General features: G+C 47.4%; 1 protein-coding gene across 1 annotated transcript in view; it reads left to right on the top strand.

The window, feature by feature from the left end:
- Nucleotides 1–1,418: 1,418 nt before the first annotated feature.
- The window catches only part of LOC135900947 (nucleolar and coiled-body phosphoprotein 1-like), a 74,156-nt gene continuing 56,592 nt past the window's right edge, over nucleotides 1,419–18,982 (top strand). The window contains exons 1-5 of the mRNA XM_065430574.2: nucleotides 1,419–1,608; nucleotides 3,649–3,661; nucleotides 4,718–4,854; nucleotides 13,560–13,685; nucleotides 16,996–17,109. Coding sequence (XP_065286646.1) covers nucleotides 1,572–1,608; nucleotides 3,649–3,661; nucleotides 4,718–4,854; nucleotides 13,560–13,685; nucleotides 16,996–17,109 — 427 coding nt within the window. The 5' untranslated portion in view covers nucleotides 1,419–1,571. The remainder of the gene's footprint in view (nucleotides 1,609–3,648; nucleotides 3,662–4,717; nucleotides 4,855–13,559; nucleotides 13,686–16,995; nucleotides 17,110–18,982) is intronic.

The following is an 18,982-nucleotide window of genomic DNA, read 5'->3' on the forward strand; positions in this document are numbered from 1 at the left end:
AGCTCCCAAGGCTTTCTTTACTTCTTCCGGCCTTACTTGTGGGACTTCTAATTACTCTAGGTTATTCTTTCTTGCATCATTGTCGTGGGTGCCACTGGTACTGTATAAATCTCGATAGAAGTCCTCAGCCACCTAAACTATCTCATCCATATTAGTAATGATATTGCCGGCTTTGTGTCTTAACGCATACATCTGATTCTTGCTTATTCCTAGTTTCTTCTTCACTGTTTTTTGGCTTCCTCCGTTCGTGAGAGAATGTTGAATTCTCAGGAACGGAGGAAGCCTGGACACATAAAGGGCAGCAGGGATTGTAGCACTGTGCTGCCTACCGGCTATTTGGCACAACATCAACAGCAGCATCCACCTAGCCAGGAGCGAGGGCTCGCAAAGAACGCGTCGCTTTGAAATAAATTAGATGGTGCGCGCTTTTCTTCAAGCTCTGGTCGCGTATGGCATTCATAGCAATCGCAGGAACGCGGCGAGCCAGTGGGTCATGACGCAACTGCCTTCTGGGTTGGGAAACCGAAACTAGTTTGCAGATAAATAGGTTATCGCAATATTTATATGGCGCGATAGCGTGTGAATTTGCTAAAATATTTTTTCTGTCATATATATATGCTTTGTGATTTCATTTCCTGCCCGGAAAATATTTCATTTCATTTCCGCTAGGAAAATATTGTGACAGTTGTCCCCTAAAAGTATCGGAGCTTCTTTGTAGTGGCACTAAAGATTTTGTCGAAAAGCTGCTGTTTCTCTTTGACCCATGTCTGCGCTTTCTAACAAACTATTGCGAAGGCTCAACCTACGCAATGTACGAGATAATTTCTGGTCTAACAATGTTGCCTGACATTTAAAGGTGCATTGCTGCTTGTGGGGTACGCGCTGTGTGCCTTTTAAGTCCAACCTACATGCGTAAACTCGAAATATTTTAGAATGCCTAATTTAACGTCCCCTATTTTCAGAGTGAGTTATGAGTCATGTCGTAGTACCACGCGGCAGCTTTTTCTTGACAATGTAGATTTCTTTAGCTTCCACCTACAGCCAAAGTGCCCTGGCGTTTTTTTGCTTTCCGCCACCATCAAAACACTGCCGTAAATCAAACCCACGACCTCGTCTTCCAATATTTCTGCTCTTCCTATTTTCTGAGAAGGTTCTTGGGCATTTTTCGTCCACTTTTTCCATATTTTTAGAAATTCTGAAAACTTTACTTTTCTTTAGGCCACGAAATGCGGATGCAACGCCATAGCCATCTAAAGCAGCTGTCTCCGAGACGTCAAAAAAACACGCGTTCGATAAAATTAATAATCGAGGCTCCAGAGAAGTCCGAGTATTACCGCGGCACCAGACGGCACGGCAATCTGCTCTCGGCAAACGCGGCTGCCACAGCACTCTCTTCCGCCGCGGGACCGAATGAGCGGGGACGGCAAAGAAGAGGCCGAAGAAGCCGGGCCCCGCTCGTCGCCTCGCCTCACCGGGGCCGCGAAACGCAGGGGCGCCCGGCGTCGGGCCCCGCGCTGCCCAAGTTCCACCTGAGGAAGAGGAGGACGAAGCTCCGCTAGTCGACGACCACGATGTCTTCCTCCGAAGGCGGCGGCGGCGGCAGCAGCGGTGAGTCCGCGGCGCGCTCGGTGCTCTCGCCTGGCGTACGAAGGGTCTAGCTGTTGTCGCGCTGAGCGCAACTGCGCACGTCGGGAAGCCCGACCTGGCATGCGGCTACACTGCAGGGCCTTCGGGGGGACTCTGAAGAGAAAAAAAAAACATAAGCTTAAGGTGTATTTAGTAAATTACGCTTCTACAATACTGAGAGAACCATTCGTTCCGGGAATGGCTCCATTCTTCGCGGGGAGGCCTGCGAAATCAGGAATGCTGCAAATAACGGAGACGAGTGGCGACAGCCGCCTCGACGTTTTGGCAGTAGCTCGTCGGCAACGTACAAATTTTGTCGGCTTATCTTCGGCCTCTACTGGCCATATTGCGTCATAAGGAAGCCAAAGAGTAAACTTAGCACATTTTGATTACATTTAGTGCTGTACAACGGCTGAAATACGGGAAACTAGTTGGCATTCGTGACGTCAGACTGACGTACTGGGATTCGACAACTTGGCGCGAAAATAAAAAAGAACAACAACATAAACCTTGCGTGAAGTTTTGCGTTGAGGTCTTCGTCCAATAAACAACCTTGAAACTCTATATTCAAAGCTAAGGCAGAATATGAAAGAATAATTTATGGCTATAAATTGAGAGTTCCTCTTTATTGTCCCTTTAAGGAGCCGTATGCAAATTAGCAGCGGATGAAGGAGTGTTCAGATTTTTTTTTATTCGGGGGGGGGGGGGGGCGGGGGAGGTTACGTTACGGCGACGGTTCGCACCAATGTTGTAGTTCTTGTTTGGTGCACTTACCGCTGGTGTTATTTTGTTTTGTTTCTTTTTTTCCAAGAGAACGCCCATGAGGCGCCATCTGAACTCAATTCATGTTTTTGCTACTTTTCTACGCCTGCCATCTGGAAATTATGTCTACACTCTAAAAATGTTTACACCCTTTGGGGTGTGTAGCAACCACGCAAGAATAATCGTCATCTGCTTGGCTGGCGTTTCCTTTCTTGAAAACGCCGCGCCCGCTACTTTCCTGTCGGCAATGCTATGTCATGCTGATAACAAGCATGCCGTTCGTTACTGGGAAGTGCCAGGCTCGCAGCGTTAATGATAGGAAACGTGGACAAGACAGATGGCATTTATTGTTGTGTGGCAAGATACGAATCAAAGGGTGTAAACTTTTCTGAGAGTGTAACTGTAGAGGGGAAAATTTTAGCCGGAGAAGTGCAGTCATGATTTCAGCCAAAATCACAAGGCGTAAGCCGAGATGCCTCATCTGTGCCATGCGAGACAGCATAAATCCCGAACAAAAAAAAAAACCGGGAAAACTTGAAAAACTATAATCTTGCTTATAGCAGTACAAGGAACACCGAAGAAGCGTTCCCATTAAAGGCTGAAACGGTGCTGTGTCACCTGTTTCAAGAGCGTTGGGCCTTGAACGCCGTGCAATGTTCTATTTTCTGTTACGTGAAAGCAGGCCAAGTGCCTCGCAGATGTGAAAGGGAAAGTGAGGGGAAGCAGGACGCGAATGACGCGGTGGTTGGGCGCTTTTCTTCAGTGAGTGAGAGGCCGAAGGTCGTCACAGAGACCCGAGGGCTGTCAATTATCATGCGTGGGCGAAGCTGTCTTAGTGCACGTGTATGGCCTCGACAAAGCCAAAATGGCAACACGACACGTACGAGAAATATACGTTGGAGAACTCACAAACTAAACGTCCAAGAGGTATTTTTCTCGCGCAGTGAATTTTCGGTAGAATTATAGAAATCACTATGCATTTTGTAATGAAGCAGGAGCGATCCCCTAGCTGTGTTTTGCCTGGCACGTTGAGAAAGAAGAAGACCCGCGCCGTGAATTGCTCGTTACACTACAGTGCCTGTAATAAACCCCGTTATATTTGTAACAAACGTCAAGCGTATTTTTAAACCAAAAAGTGCAGCTTGTTACGCCTATACCCTCAAGATAAAGCAGCTCCTGTTTAAAGGTTATGAACAAGTCACGTATTGTTTCATTGTCGACTCATTATCTGATTTACGCGTGTCTTTTTCTCTTCCACAGATGAACACCCAGAGTAAGAAAGCCTTTTATTTCGCAATTTTTTTTCTAATCCAATGAACTAACACTAAACAGCAACTGTATTGGTTAAAATTTGTATATTATTGCTTCTTAACTCAAGTTAACTGATTCGACATAATACACCACGGAATATGAAGGCCAGATTCTGCTTAATAGCTTAATGTTCACGCCGGAACCTGAGCGCTTGTACATCAGTGTGGCGCCATGAATAGCGATGCACTGGCTTGTATTTTGATCCTTACGTTACGCAAAACGTACGTGAAGCTTGATCGGTTGCGTCTTTTCATTCGCTGAAATGCAGTTTATTGCTTTTTTGCTGGTAAGCAATAAACTACACGTAGCTGTGACTTTACGCAGTAAAAGTCCGCGACATGCATAATGGAAAGCTCATCAAGCAACTACAGAACTTCACCGCTGTTATATAGTTATTGGTCTGTGCACCCTTTACGACTTCACTACCACTAATTGCGCACCATACAAAACGACCACATTGACGGTAACGTTGTCCATTTCCTGCATTTTCAACGTAATAATTTTTATTAATGCTGAACTGCATAATATTTCTGTTTACATTTATTTCTTCAAGGACAAGCTCCTTATTTAACTGCTACACATCTTACCATTACAAGGGTCTTTTAATATCTTCTGTTACTATTCGTCGTAAAACACACACGCAAAGAAAAGTTCACTTCAAACGTAGTAATCATATTTACATTGTTCGAAGATCTTTGCGTAGAAGGCATCGTTCATGAGAAATCCGTCGCTGATGTAACCAATTAATGGAATATTCATAACGTAGAAGTTACGGACAGTCGGAAAATGCATGTTGTATATGCAGCTAAAGAATCATTCTAGAATGTTCGCATGAAAACACCCGCACGCACACGCAGTACAAGCGCACAGACAAGAACGCATTCACAATTTAGTACGCTGCTCTAGAACAAAACGAGTGTTCTACCATCCGCCGAAGTTGTATAATTTCATTGTATGGTAACGCTGTAGGCGTTATACGCGTAATTTATGTGTACCATGTGATTGCTTGCGTGTCCAGCGAGAGCGTGGAGTACAGCGGAGCGAAGGCAGATGGCGTCATGTACCTCGTCTTTGGCATCATCTCCATCGTGGTTATCGTGGTAGTTGTCCTTCTGGTCGTGTTCCTCATGAACAGAAGCCCGGCAAATACCGCTGGTAAGCAGATGCGTACCTTCCGTATGCTTCCGTGAAAAGTGCACTGAAATTGCGCCTGTCGGCTTACACCAATCAGTAGAGGATTATTATTGACTGTTAATAAATACGTGATATTACAGGATTTCATGCCGAAGTGCTTGAGCGGAAGCGCAAGGCGGATGCACTTGGAACGAATTCTCAAGCCTACACCAGTTTCGATATATAAATTTCTGAACTACGCGGAGATATGCATGGGTGTTCCAGTTAATTTGTTAAAGAAACGTCGTTTCATGCACTGAAGCACACTACTAACTGGAACGCCAATGCATTTCTCCGCAAATTTCGGGAATTTATATATCGAAACTGGTGTCGCCCTGAGCATTCGTTCCAAGTGGGTCCGCCGCGCAAAGTCCACTGCTAGAATTTGTAAATTGCAATATGAGTCATACGATAATTAGCTTAAAAGCTCATTAATGAATTCTTGTTAATTGGTCGATTTTGCATTTCAACTTTTTGTGCAAGTAGTATCCCCCGCTTCGACTAGACCGGCTTATGAACTAGAATTGAGCTATCTGCCATGGGCAGCGGTTCAAAAATTTTGAAACTGTTCGCTGAAACATCCTATGTATGTATGTATGTATGTATGTATGTATGTATGTATGTATGTATGTATGTATGTATATATATATATATATATATATATATATATATATATATATATATATACACACTAGGCCCGCCATCGTTGTATGTATGTATGTGTGTATGTCTGTGTATATACAGTGAAAGCTCGTTAATTCGAACTTCAATAGTTCGAATTTATGGATAATTCGAACTGTACGATTTGGTCCGGCCAAGCTCCACAGAAGTCTATGTATAAAAAAGTCCGTTAATTCGAACGCGAGAAGGTTCCCTCACGGATAATTCGAACTACGCTCGCCTAGCACACGGCCAGAGAAACACGCCTACTGCCTGCAAACAAGGCTGTATTGGCTCCGAAACGGAGAGAACGGCGAGAGAAGGCAAAATCGGAAAAAAAATCTAACCTGCGCGCAGTCAGCCAGAAGGCAGCGGCGGCTGCCGCCTCTCCGTTCTACGTAACCTCCGAGACTTCTTGCCCATTGCGAATCTCGGAGGCTTTACAAATCTTGTACAGCTACTAATGTCGCGCGGAGATGGCACGGCAAGCGCCAAAACACAGCGAATCAAGTACGTCGCAGCTGTGCTTACAATCAAGAACCAACAAATCAGGGCCTTCGCCACCTTCACATGTTCAGCGTCTTTGTCTCGGCAGTCTTCATCGTTTGTGCACCTCTGTTTTCAGATTAGGAGGTATCGGCCGTCGCGATTCATTGTGATGGTGTTAAGCCTCGGCTAACGTTCGTTTCGGTGGACATCGGTGGTGTGGCACAGTCGGACCCAGAGCTTCGACTTGAAGATGGCGTGTGCCCGCGGCAAACGCCATCAATTTCTGACATGCCCTACTGCTTCCAAATCGCAGTGTACTGTTGCTCTCCTTCACATTCGTTAGTTCGAACTTTCGTTAACTCGAACTGAAGCGGCTTCCCCTTGCGGTTCGAATTAACGAGCTTTTACTGTACATACATACATACATACATACATACATACATACATACATACATACATACATACATACATACATACATACATACATACATACATACATACATACATACATACATACATACATACATACATACATACGATGGCGGGCCGGGGCATGACTCGTCCCCTTTCTCAACCGCTATACAGCCTCTTCCTCTGTGTGCTCAGGATAGGTGGCTCATTACCCTGCGGCGCTGAAATTCCTGACTCTGTGCAGTCGAAAAATGACGGCACAGTAATGTTTCACTGCACACAGAGTTAATCAATCGCTGGGACATGATAGTGCTTCAGCGGACGGCGTGTACTATATCGGTGGGGAGTTTTGGGCTGATGGGGACGAAGTCAATGCAGCGATTTCGTATGTTACGTCGGTCGCTTGCCGGAACACTGAGTATTGCCTGGTGTCCGGGAACAGCTTTACGGAAAGTACGACATGGCGCGCTGGACGCCAGGGGGGTACAAGCAACCTAGGGGCAAAGTGGGTAGTTCTGTGATGACTATTGTACGTAGATTGCTGGTGGATCTGCGGCTGGAAAAATTGAGCACGGGCAACACGATGTGCATAGTCCGCGCAGGCAATAGCCGCTCGAGCATATTCGGTAACCGGGCTCGTGGAAGAAGCCACATGCGTGTCAATTGGTAACGTAGGATTTCGACCCAATAAGAAAAGGAAAGGCGAATAACCACTGGTCCCATGTCTTGACGTGTTATACACGAATGTCACAAAGGGCAATGCAATGTTCCAATCCTGGTGGTTTGCGGATGCATACATTGCCAGCATATCCGCTGTCGTTCGATTCAGACGCTACGTCGAGCCATTTGTTTGTGGATGGCAGGCCGTGGTCGGTTCGTGTTGCGTCGAACAAGTCCATAGAATGTCACCGATCATATTCGAAAGAAACTGTCTGCCCCAGTCGTTCTAGAGTTGCCGAGGTGCCCTGTGCTGGAGAATGAAATTACAGAGTAAGAAGTACGCAATGTCAGTCGCGCAGCTGGTGGGAAGTGCACAGGTTATTACAAATCGTGTCGCATGTTATGGAGCAACGGTGATCCATCGATTTCCTCAGGCAGACAGAGGAAATTGGCCATATGAAGCTCGTATGGAACGTCGAGAGGCTGAAGATGGCCACCATGCGGGAGTGGCAGCTTTTGCAAGCTCTGAAAAAGCTAATAAGAGGCCACGTAACGACGCACCGAGTGGGACATACCTGGAGAGAAGAACCAACGTCGTGCGCGATCATATCTGTGTGAAGAACCGAGGTAACGTGCCTCTCGCTTCAGGAAGCTGAGCCAGAATAGTCGAGCCGAGGTTTGCCCGAATCACAAGTAATTGGTCAGGACTCTCAGGAAGGAAACTGCGATGATATAAATTGTCTTCGTGCAGCACAAAGAGGCAGAGGGAGGCATCAGGTGCCTTGGAATCAATATGGTCGTAAATCTTGAGTAGGGACGGGTCACAGCGTTGTTCATCAGCAATGTTGACGGGTTCAGACATGGCAAGCGCACAAGAACTGGAGCTGCTGGATGCAGGTTCCGGTTGGTCGACAAGGTACCGGGAAAGGCAGTCGGCATCCCCATGCAAACGGCCACACTTGTAGACGATTGTGTATGTGTATTCTAGAAGCCATAATGCTCATCGTCCAAGGTGACCCATGGGGTCTTTGAGGGAAGCTAGACAGCAGAGAGCGTGGCGGTCAGTAACGACGGTAAAACGCCTGCCATACAGATAAGGGCGCAACTTTGCGACCGCCCAAACAAGAGCGATGCACTCTCTCTCAGTAATGGAATAATTCCGCTCAGTGCCATATAGGAGTTGGCGGGCGTACGCAATAACACGATCCGGACCACATTGACATTGGGACAGAACAGCGCTGATGCCATGACCACTGGCGACTCTGCGGACTTTCGTGGGAGCAGAATCGTCAAAGGAAGCCAACACAGGTGGCGTAATGCGTAGTGCGATGAGCTGGGAAATGCAGACGCTTGAGGAAGACCACAGGTAAACGAATGTTTTCCTTGAGCCAGCATTTGAGAGGCCGTGCTAGCTCTGCAAAGTTTTTCACAAACCGTCGGAAGTAACAGCAGAGGTAAAAAAAATGAGTGGACGTCTTCAGAAGAATGGGGAGCTCGAATGTTGGCAGCAGCGCGTACTTTGGCTGAGTAAGGAGGGATACCAGCAGCATCAACAAGACGGCCAAGTACGGTGATCTGTCGGCGACCGAAACGGCATTTGGAGGAGTATAGTTAAAGCCGGGCGTTGAGAAGTAGTTGCAAAACAGCCCATAGCCGTCGCAGATGACTGGAAATTGTAGGCGAAAAAACGAAGACGTCGTAAAAGTAGCATAGGCAAGTAAACGCCTTGAAACTACGAAGGAGGGAATCCGTCCTTCTTTAAAATGTTGCTGGGGTGTAATAAAACCCAAAGGCCAAAACTTTAAACTGTTAGATCACATCGGATGTGATCAAGCTGGTCCTCCTGCCATTCTGCTTGTCAACGGCAATGAGGCAATAGCGGGGCCGAAGATCTATGGAAGAAAAGTACTTGGCGCCATGAAAGGAGTCGCATGCTTCGTCTATTCGCAAAAAATGGTAGACGGCTTTTTTTTTTTGTAACCGTGTTAATGTGCCGATAGCCGATGCAGAACCGCCAGGTGTTGTCTGCTTTTTCTGACAAGCACCACAGGGGATTTCCAACGGCTCGCAGATGGTTGAATCATGCATTTAGTGAGACTTTTCTCAACTTCTGTTTGTATGACACGGTGTTCGGTCGCAGACACTCCGCAAAGGCGCCTATGGATGGGTCTAGCAACTTCAGTATTCATGTTATGGGTTACAAGTGATGTCTGGCCAAGATGGGACGAAGCAAAACCGAAAAAAATCTCGGTAAGATGCTAATAAGAGGTGAAGTCTTCAGACTCGGAAGGGGTGAGGTTAGGTGCGATCATACCGTCAAAAGTGTCGTCAAGCGAGTACTTCTGTCCGGGGTGCATGTGACGACTGTGGAGCATCGATAGTCAGGGCCAGAGGGTCGTGTGCGTCTAAAGGTTATATACTGCCCATCGTGATGCTTTCTCGAAGCCACTATGGGGTGCGTCGGAAGTCGAGAATAGCTATACATGCCCGGTTCAATACAATGGTCACAGCTGAGTGAAGGAGAGCAACACACCACGTCAAATAAACGTCTAGGGAACGGGAGATCACGGAGTCACCGTCACAAACCGCTGGCTCTGGGGTCAATGTGACCTAAGTTGGTGTAGCTGGTCACAGGCGAAGAAACTCGACGGCGTGCACACGTGGTGGTGACTTGGTGCTGAGGTTGGGCACAGACGGGATTTTCAACTTTAGAAGGCCACATGAGCAATCAAGGAGCGCGGAATGGATGCTGAGGAAGTCATGGCTGAGGGTGACGTCACAGGGACATTGCTGCAGAACGACGAATAAGTTGAGGTCTGGTGGCCAGCGAAGCTGACCCACGCAGTACACATGCGAACGACGCAAGATGCACTGCCGTCGGCAGTGCGAACGACATGTGACATAATGGACGTGATAGGCTTGCGGAGACGACGAGCAAGACGAGCACTCATGACACCTAGCCGCGCGCCAGTGTCTATGAGTGCCGAAACAGGTACTCAGTTTACTTTTACGTCCAAATGGTTTTCTTGGGTAGCCAGGGTCACGAAAGCATTTTCAGGTCGATTGGTCAATGCAGCGTCACCTCTGGGAGCTGCACTGGTCAGTTTCTCGAAGATGGACGACGAGGGTGTGGCGACGGCGAGCGACGGGGCAGCGGAGTGCGAGAACGCCGGTTCAGCGGAGAGTGCGATGGGCTGTAGTGTGCAGTCAGGGAAAGAACGTCAGGGGGCGGTGGATCACTGCCAGCATGAAATGAGAATGACCAACTGCGTTCTGGGCGCTATGTGAGCGCACGACGGCGAGACGAAGACCGGCGATAACGACAATGGCGGGAAATAAGACCCGTACCATTGCAGTCGAAACATAATTGGCCTGCTGTCTCCCGTCCGCCCCTGATTTGGATTGCGGTATCCGGGATAGGTCGATTGTGGGCGGGGAGATCGAAAGAAATTAGTGATCGCAGGGTGAATTACGGCACGGATTACGGCACGTTCGCCAACTCTTCGAGTACGACGGCTTGGATGAACGATACTGCCAAGCGAGACTCTTCGTAAGAACGGACCTGAGGAATAGACGGAGACGCGGCCTGGATCTCACGCCGCACAAGACGCGGCAAGTTTTCAGCACCAGGCGGCTGGACGTCCTCACGCGCTGAGGCAGCGGCAGTGTTAGGGAGCCACAGGAATTGTTGTGTGACCCGACAGCTCTTCGCTCCTTGAAAGCATCGGCAGTCTTATGCTGTATTCAATGGTCCAGAAGTCCTGTATAGGTAGACTGAACACGTCTCGGGGATGCCCTTCAGAATGTTCTTGTCTTTGTAAGCTACAGGCATATTGAAGTCAGCAGACCAACACAGAGCTAACACATCCTGATTATACATGACGAACGGTTCGCATGATGTTTGAGGTCGGCACGCACGCTCCTTTTTGGCGGCTCGCTAGCGCCCGACTAGCTTCCCGAAGAGATACTGTAGTTTTCGCTTGCAGGTGTCGCAATTGGTCAGTTACTCCTCGTATGTTTGGAAACACCGACCGTTCCCTTGAGGTAGTAGGTGAGGTTGGCCAGCTTGATGGCTGGGTCCCACCAGCCATTTTTGCTGGCTCTCCGGTGTTCGGTTAAACAGTCCTCGACATCCATGGCGTCAGTACCGCAGAATGTAGCAAGGTGTTGGAGTTGGGTCAGGACAACAGATGTTGCGGTAGCCGAGATTGAGCCAGCGGGCCTACAGTCAATATGGTTGTAGGACCCACAAGATGTCGGCTGCAAAGTTACCTGTTGTCTGTCCTTCGTATATACCCCACGCCTCTACCAAAGATGTTACGGGGACATGCTGAAGCGCATTACGAAGCACACACCTACAGTCACAAGAAAATTCCCATATTTACTGCCAATACTTATACACGTAGCAGACACACTTGATGCTGCCTGTACTTTCTGTCTGTACCTCACCTTAACAATTTGGAGTAAAAAACTAGTTGATTTAACGAAAACACTGCACGCAATTCAAAAAAAAAGGCGTACCTTTACATCTTTATATGCAACCGCATATCCAAGGCAAGGGGCGCCCAGCTTTTCATGCACGGTAGTTTCTCAAGAAGCGCAGTGAAGACTAAGTTAATTGTGCATTTCTAGGCAATTCTTTCCGAGGCACAAAGCTTTTAATTGAATTTCGACGGAAGTCATGTACGATGAGTATTCGAACGGCAGTTTCTTTACTTTTATTAGACTGCACTTTCTTGGGGAGCGGTCCACGCACACTGCCAGAAACACGCGAAAAAATTGGCTGTGGTTTAGCTCTGGTTAAACCTGGTTGAATTGCGAAAGCAGGTTCTTCAGTAGAAACACACACGTTTTTCCTCCTCCGCTTTTCAAGACCTTCGACCAGTTGTTCTTCTGTTTCCTGGGCACGTCATCGTCTCATAGTTTCATTCCGTCTAGCACGACTACACTCACCTTCTAAAGCGGCCCGCTTAGCCGCTTCGGCTTCTAGTCGTTTTTGCAATCGTTCCTCTCGTTGTTCCTCTGTTTCCTGGGCACGTTGCAACCTCTTACTCTCATTCTTCCCAGCTTGCTAAGCTTTCGCCTTAGAATTTAACTGTTCCGAAGCAGTAGAGCAACTAGATTCATGTATAGACTCTTCGGCGGTAACTTCTATGGCGAGACTGATCAATCAACGCGTAGCGCACCGCTATATATCCCAGTGAAGCCGCCCCAGAGCAAGCGCAAGGTGAGGAGGTCGTCATATCAACGGAGAGATCACGGGGCCACGGCACACGCGACGAGCGGCTCCCTTCTAGCTGCGGCGGGGAGCACGCCGACGTCACACGTCGTCATAGCAACGAAGAGAGCTGACGTCACACCACCTGCTAAACGCAGCGCCGGCTCCGGGGGGGGGAGGGGGGGGAGGTCACGGCATACGCGACGAGCAGTTAGACCTGGCGTAGTATTGCTTTCGCAATAAAACTGACAGGAATGCTTTGCAACAAGAGGTTGTGGGAATAGCTCCGAAAGTAATCACGTATTTCTGCGACGGTTAGTTGAGAACTCAGGGATAGCTGGCAAGAGTAAACGTAAAACCATACTTATGTTATTCCATATGTTGAAGAAAATAGAATTCACAGTCCAACTTTCAAAATGATATCTTTGAACTGGAAGGCGCCGCTTTAAATGCATGGAGGGAATGTTTTTGGAGTGCTCCAGTTGGACCAGCGGAAACCAGAGCGATGCGTGAGAGCGCGAAAGCCAGCAGTCAAATGTACTGTCAACAATTGTCATTAAAAACTTCTGTCAACGAGGGTAACAGTGCAATGGAAGAACTACAATGTCTTCGAAAAATTCAATTTTATGGTCATGCTACGCTGTAACTCGCCATCCGCTGCCATCTATGGCATTATAGCAGCCCTCGGCAGAGCAGGTGTCAGTTTGAATTTCGCACTAGCATTATGAGGCAGGTAAGGTCGTTGCATACAATTGTGGAAGCTGTAAGAACCAAGTGTTGCTTCCATAACCTATACTATAGAATGACATAAGAGTGTGCACACTGAATTCAACTGGCTAGATAGTGTATAAATTTACCAGTCGTGGTGAAGCCTGTTTTTCGGAAGCATTCTCTCCGAATAATTCCAGCGACGCAGAAATTCACGCAAGAATGTCAGATAACAGCGAACTATTCATGCACCTGTCATAAATGTTAGATAACCATCAATGTCATGGTAAAACTTTTTTTGTGGCATGCGTCGCTATGAACTATCGCCTGGTGTCCACATGTAATTGGCGCCATTATACTCACATCTACGGAGTAGCGCATAGAAAAAGTAGTAACTACGAGTGCAATGTCAATACAGATTTGGGTATCACAGTAAGTTTTATAGCTAGCATCAGTTAAGGCACATCTTTCGCTTCGTTAACGCGAGGCAATTTATCGCAAGAATCTAGAAAGTGTATCTCGTGGTCCCCTCTGTTGTCAGAGCCAGCGATGGTGAGCACGACCGCATGGAGCAAGTGCACCAACCCGTGCATGGGGGCCGGCAAGGTGTGCCATCCAGACTCCAAGAAGGACGCCGATGGGTGCTTCGTGCAGGACTGTCATTGCTGTACGTATGCTGCTCTGCCAGCGGGCTCTCGCACTGAGGTAGCCATATGCACTTTGCTATGTTTGCCGTTCACGTCTATATCTGTCACGCCCCTTTTTGTAGAGAAAGAGCAGCGGCAATTTCAGCGTCAAATAATCGTGCATTTTGAGTAAATGCAAGCACAGCCGTCATAACAGCTTTCAATAGCGTGGGAGTGGTGTGTTGCGGCGTGGCCTGCTGGCGCAAGCCAGCTTAACACCTTAGAATATGCTGCCTGAGGGAACCGGCCGCCAATGATGTGCAAACGATGCTGCTGCAGAGATGTAAGCAAGGCCACGGGATAAACTACCGCCTTCGTCTGACTGCCCGGCGATTACTGAAGGCTGACGTCACGTTATGAGGGGACACTCATCAACTCAGCCTGATAGAAGAAACAGAGCAAGATTCGCGTGGGTGTGCCTGTTTCGGAGGCTTCATTCAAACGCAAGAGAAGCGTTCTGTCGCGAAGGACTGGCGTCTCTGACGAGAAGTGCTGCTGTTTACAGGGGCACGTGCACAATGGCGTGTTTTAAAGCGGCCATTGAGGCTGCGTAAGTTTGTGCGCGCCGTACTTTGGAATGTGATCAAAAATGACAGGCCATGAACATGACTGTTAAGTACCATGAGCTACCGCTTTGGGAAAAACGGACAGGTTCGTTCAATGCATTAATAGCACTACTGCATGTATGGCGCAGTAGGGAATGCCGTCGCAAACCGAATGACAGGCATCAAGTAGCTGCAGGATACATGAACTTTCTCGATGCGTCAATTATGCAAGGACTATGCTAAGCGGCGGCGCTCTCTTTAAAGCGAAACTTTATATGGCTAGGCGAAACAAAAATATGTGTGTCCGCGCCTGTGTAGAGAAAACTATCATTTTCAAGAATGGTTCGAGCATCGGCGTCTTCTTCCACAGCTGTTCGTTGGCGCCCATCGGCGCTACCGCGTGAACGCGCTCGTGCCACAGCTTCCGCGTTCGTCATAGTCTTCTTCCCCAGCTGCAGCTCCATTGCCGCTCATCATTCCAGCGTAGAATTTAACTTCTTTTCTGCCCTCGAGATGGGGAGGCCGGGTTTACGGGTGTGAGCCATTGCTTAAGAGGATATGAGCCATTCCTTGCCTTACGTTAGGGAGGTTTAATTGTGACGCAATTTAATTTTGAGGAACTGCAAGCAACAATGGCGGGTGGATGCTGCTAAGCAAGGCGCCGAGTAAACTCGAGACATCGCACGCAAGCGATGACGACATACTACGGGCATACCATCACAGACTTCGTTTTCTCCGTTGCAGCCGAACGTGTGTATAAGCTCATCAAGAAACACAAAGAAATCAGCCATAATTGAGAAATACTTTAATGAACCACCGGGATTAACCCAGTGATATACACCGGGGACGCACGTTTCAGCTTCGCTGGTTAACCATCTGTGCGGGGCGCTTGGGCGGTAGCTTTTTGGCATACACATAATGACGAAGTTTCATTCTATGATTACCTTAGGGAACCTGGTACGGCAGCAGTTCGCCAGCGTAAAGGTAGTACTTGATTTCATGGTGCACTTGTTCCTTTGCTTTCATTTCTATTATCCTAAATATTGGTAAGCTCAAGTATCTTTTAAAATAATTTCGTTAAGATTCACTGAGAAAGTACTTGCAGGTTTTCCTACTGTCCGTCTAGGCTCAAACGTTATGTGTGCCGGTTTCAGAGCGTTACCGTTGCCGTAATGACGATGGTTTGATGAAAGTGCACTATATTGTTTGTGCCTGGCGGTGAGAGTAAAAACTCTGGGATTACAAAGATATTTGCGTCTGCCTAACATAGCCATGGCGATGTGTCAATTAAGGTAATCCTTAGTGCTCTTTTTCATGGCGAGACATTTGTTTAATTTATTACTAGAATTTCAACTCTTATGGTACCGGAATCAGCGTTTGGTCGTCAGAAATTATGAGAGTGCTGTCACAACATATACAAAAGTATTAATAGTACGACGTTGATTTTATTTTCCCCTTTTCGTGCTTAGTAGTTAAGCTTAGTCCTTATGTGTTAAAATAGTACATCTACATGATTAGTGCGCGGTCGACACCAAATAGGAAAAGGGAAAAAGAATTGAAGCTTTTTGTCATTTATTATTGTCATACATGCAGTTCTTATCTTCAATGAAGGCACCTACGCTTGCGAATGAATATTCTAATTCCAAACGCTTTGGATACTCATACATACCCCATAGTGTTTGAAGCGTGCATCATAGGCAGCACAAAGTTTATCTTAATTTACTCTTAAAGGGCTCTTACGTATTCTGTGTAGTGCGTGTAGCTTAGAAGATCTCCTTCGATTTGTCATGCTCAACACTTTGATTATTATAGCTCAGGGCTAGCGAACGGCTGTAAGCGCGCACATTACAGTAATTACCGTATTAGTTCCGCGAAGTCTAGCAACAAGCCAACCGCCAAACGGAGGAGCCGCCATCTGCTTGGACAGAACGGAGATAAAAATGCGGAAGCTGGTGACCCCGTTAGTTGTACCGTTCGTCATCGGCAGATGGCGACGCCGTTCCATTTCGGAACGTTTGGTAGCCAGGCCACAAGCGTGGTTTGCGCGCAGCCTTGCGTTTCTTTATTTGTACCTTGCTAGCGGCGTTAACAAGGAGGGTACATTCTTACACCAATATAGCTGCCAACTCACGCCGTATGAGACTTCCGCACATTGTACGCCAGATACGTCGCAGCGTACAGCGCACCGTATATTGTCGTGCGCCGTTTATTTTCGTATGAAGCTAGTTGAAAGCTTTTCGGCACACAGCAGTTCAGCTTCCCTTCCTAGGAATCGGTTAACTCACCTCCCGCATAATGGCCCTCCCGAAAATCGAGCGATTTCGCGTGTTTCACGCCTGGCTGTATCTAGTTACGAAAGATGGGGAACTTCAGAAACAATAATGTTATTTCGCAAGACAAAATTCGCAACAAAGGCGGTAAAAAGAAAGCTAACTGTGGGAATGAGCATCGGAAGTCAATAAAATGAGCTAATTAACCTTTAATTATCAACTTAATGCCACCAATGCCAAAATTAGCTAATCGCCAGTTCATAAGAAACCGGCTCATAAAACCAATGAAAAGCCACGCGGTCGATCGACGGGTTTCGAGCGAGAAACATAACTAAGGGCAGGTCAGGAACACACCTGGTCATGAACACACCCAGGTTGAAAGATTTTCGTGTAAGGAGTGTAAAGGCCACGCGGCACTTTCCCCAATTAAATTGCGACACCTTTTCACTTCGCTGCTTCTTTTGTTGTCCTCACAGACTCGCCGGAGGCCGCGCATACGTGCAACAACCCGTGCAACGCCACTGGCCAGGTGTGCCACTTCGGCTCGCCTTTGGACGAGCACGGATGCTACATGCCATCTTGTCGATGCGGTCAGTACACGCGGCTGCAGTTGATGATAAATTACGAACGTTGGGGCAATGGGACGCAATCCCGGCTTCTGCAAGAATAGCCCCGTGGTAACGCGGGTGCTGGTGCCCTGTGAGCGAGAGAAAGAAAGAGCTCGTCATGTGCAGTTGTTCATCAACGACATTTACTCGCACTCTTTGTCTCAAACGCAGTCCAAGCCCTGAGTGCTAGTGTCGATGTGGGTGACTGCAAGCCGGCAGGAGCATGAGTTTCATTAGCCGATGCTGCAGCCGTGCATAAAATAGTGGGGTGGAAGGTAAATGTACCACATGCCGTTATGTATATATATATATATATATATATATATATATATATATATATATATATATATATATATATATATATATTTCAGTGAGATGTGAACAATATTGTTTGTAGCAAGCCAGCGTGATTCCAGCGATTCAGGGGCTTACTTAAAGATACAAACTTACTTGCGCTACTGTCGAAAAGTATAATAATTTAATTATGAATCATAAGCTAATGAACTCGACATTATATAACAACATTATTAGGACTTGTGTTACAATTTATGGAATCCAAGCTAGGAGGAGGCTGCTGTAATGACTACCTGGCAGAAGTCCTGGGACGGGCTCAAATGTCCAGATAACGGTGGTCTAAGTGTGCTAGAAAATGTATTGACGTTTTACTTGCATTTTATAACGGCATGGTCGTGCACAACGGGAGAATGTGGAGTGATACCACCATCCTCTGCGCCAAAAGTACTCGTATGGCTTTTCTGTACGTGCCATCAGAAACACAACTGTTACAGCGAAGATGTTAAGAACTAGTTCCCCCAGGATCGTGTACGTGTGTTAATCCAACACTATCATCATCAGGATTGGCTCCAGCGTCTTCGTCTTCTTCCACAGCTGGCTCGCTGGCGCCCTTGGCGCTAACCCGCGAACGCGCTCGTGCCACTGATCCCGCGTTCGTTGTCGTCATTAACTAATTAATTAAGGAACACGAAGGCGTAACCAATTTTACAGCGAATTACAGCGAAGCTGTGAAGGGTCAATTCCCCCAGGATCGTTTCCGTGTGTAGACACAAAGCTCCCCATACCGATCCCGAAGATAGTGCAATGCTGGGCCGACCCGCGGCGGTGGTGCAGTGCGCCATTTAGGGGCCCACGTTCACATCTTCGCTGGTCATCCTCCTTCACGGAGTGGAATGGCATTCAGATGTCTAGAAAAAAAAAATATCTTATGGTTGTTAGCTCTACATATAGAATTAAAATAAATCTATCTTACTTCAAAAAAAATTCTGTTTACGACGAACGGAAGCCTTTACACCCTCGGTGAAAGAATCCACTGGATCACGCAAGTAGTCGTCTGAAATTTTGGACCATTCAATCACGAGTGAAGTCTGAGGGACAGATCTGCTGAAGGGTGTGCACGCCTTGCTCTCCAAGTACCTCTAGAGAGAGTAGTCCATTGGATTGAGGTCAGGTGAGTTTGACGGCATATCCTGGGCAGCGATTAAGTCAGGAAACGTGCTTCTGCACAACTCCGGCAAGGTCCTAGCATTGTGGGAGGGCACAGAGCCTTGTTGAATAACAAATGTTTGTTTCCAAAGTGCTTGTTGGCCCAAAGGTGAAGCGTTGTTTTTAGGATGCCCTCCAGGTAAATTTCCTGGTTCAGTTTCACCCCTTCTGGAATGTAAACAAGTGCGGATTTTCCATCAAGCATCATGGTGGCGGATACCATCCCTTGCTTTGGATTGACCGGGCCTCTGCACAATTCTTCCCCACTGGTTCGCCTCCTGTCCACTTCGAGTCACTGTTCGGTCAATTTGTCTGTTCGCACTTCTCGTTATTGTGGACATTTTCTCGTCGGAGT

The sequence above is a fragment of the Dermacentor albipictus genome, chromosome 2 (assembly GCF_038994185.2).
Source record: "Dermacentor albipictus isolate Rhodes 1998 colony chromosome 2, USDA_Dalb.pri_finalv2, whole genome shotgun sequence".
Taxonomy (NCBI): Eukaryota; Metazoa; Arthropoda; class Arachnida; order Ixodida; family Ixodidae; genus Dermacentor; species Dermacentor albipictus.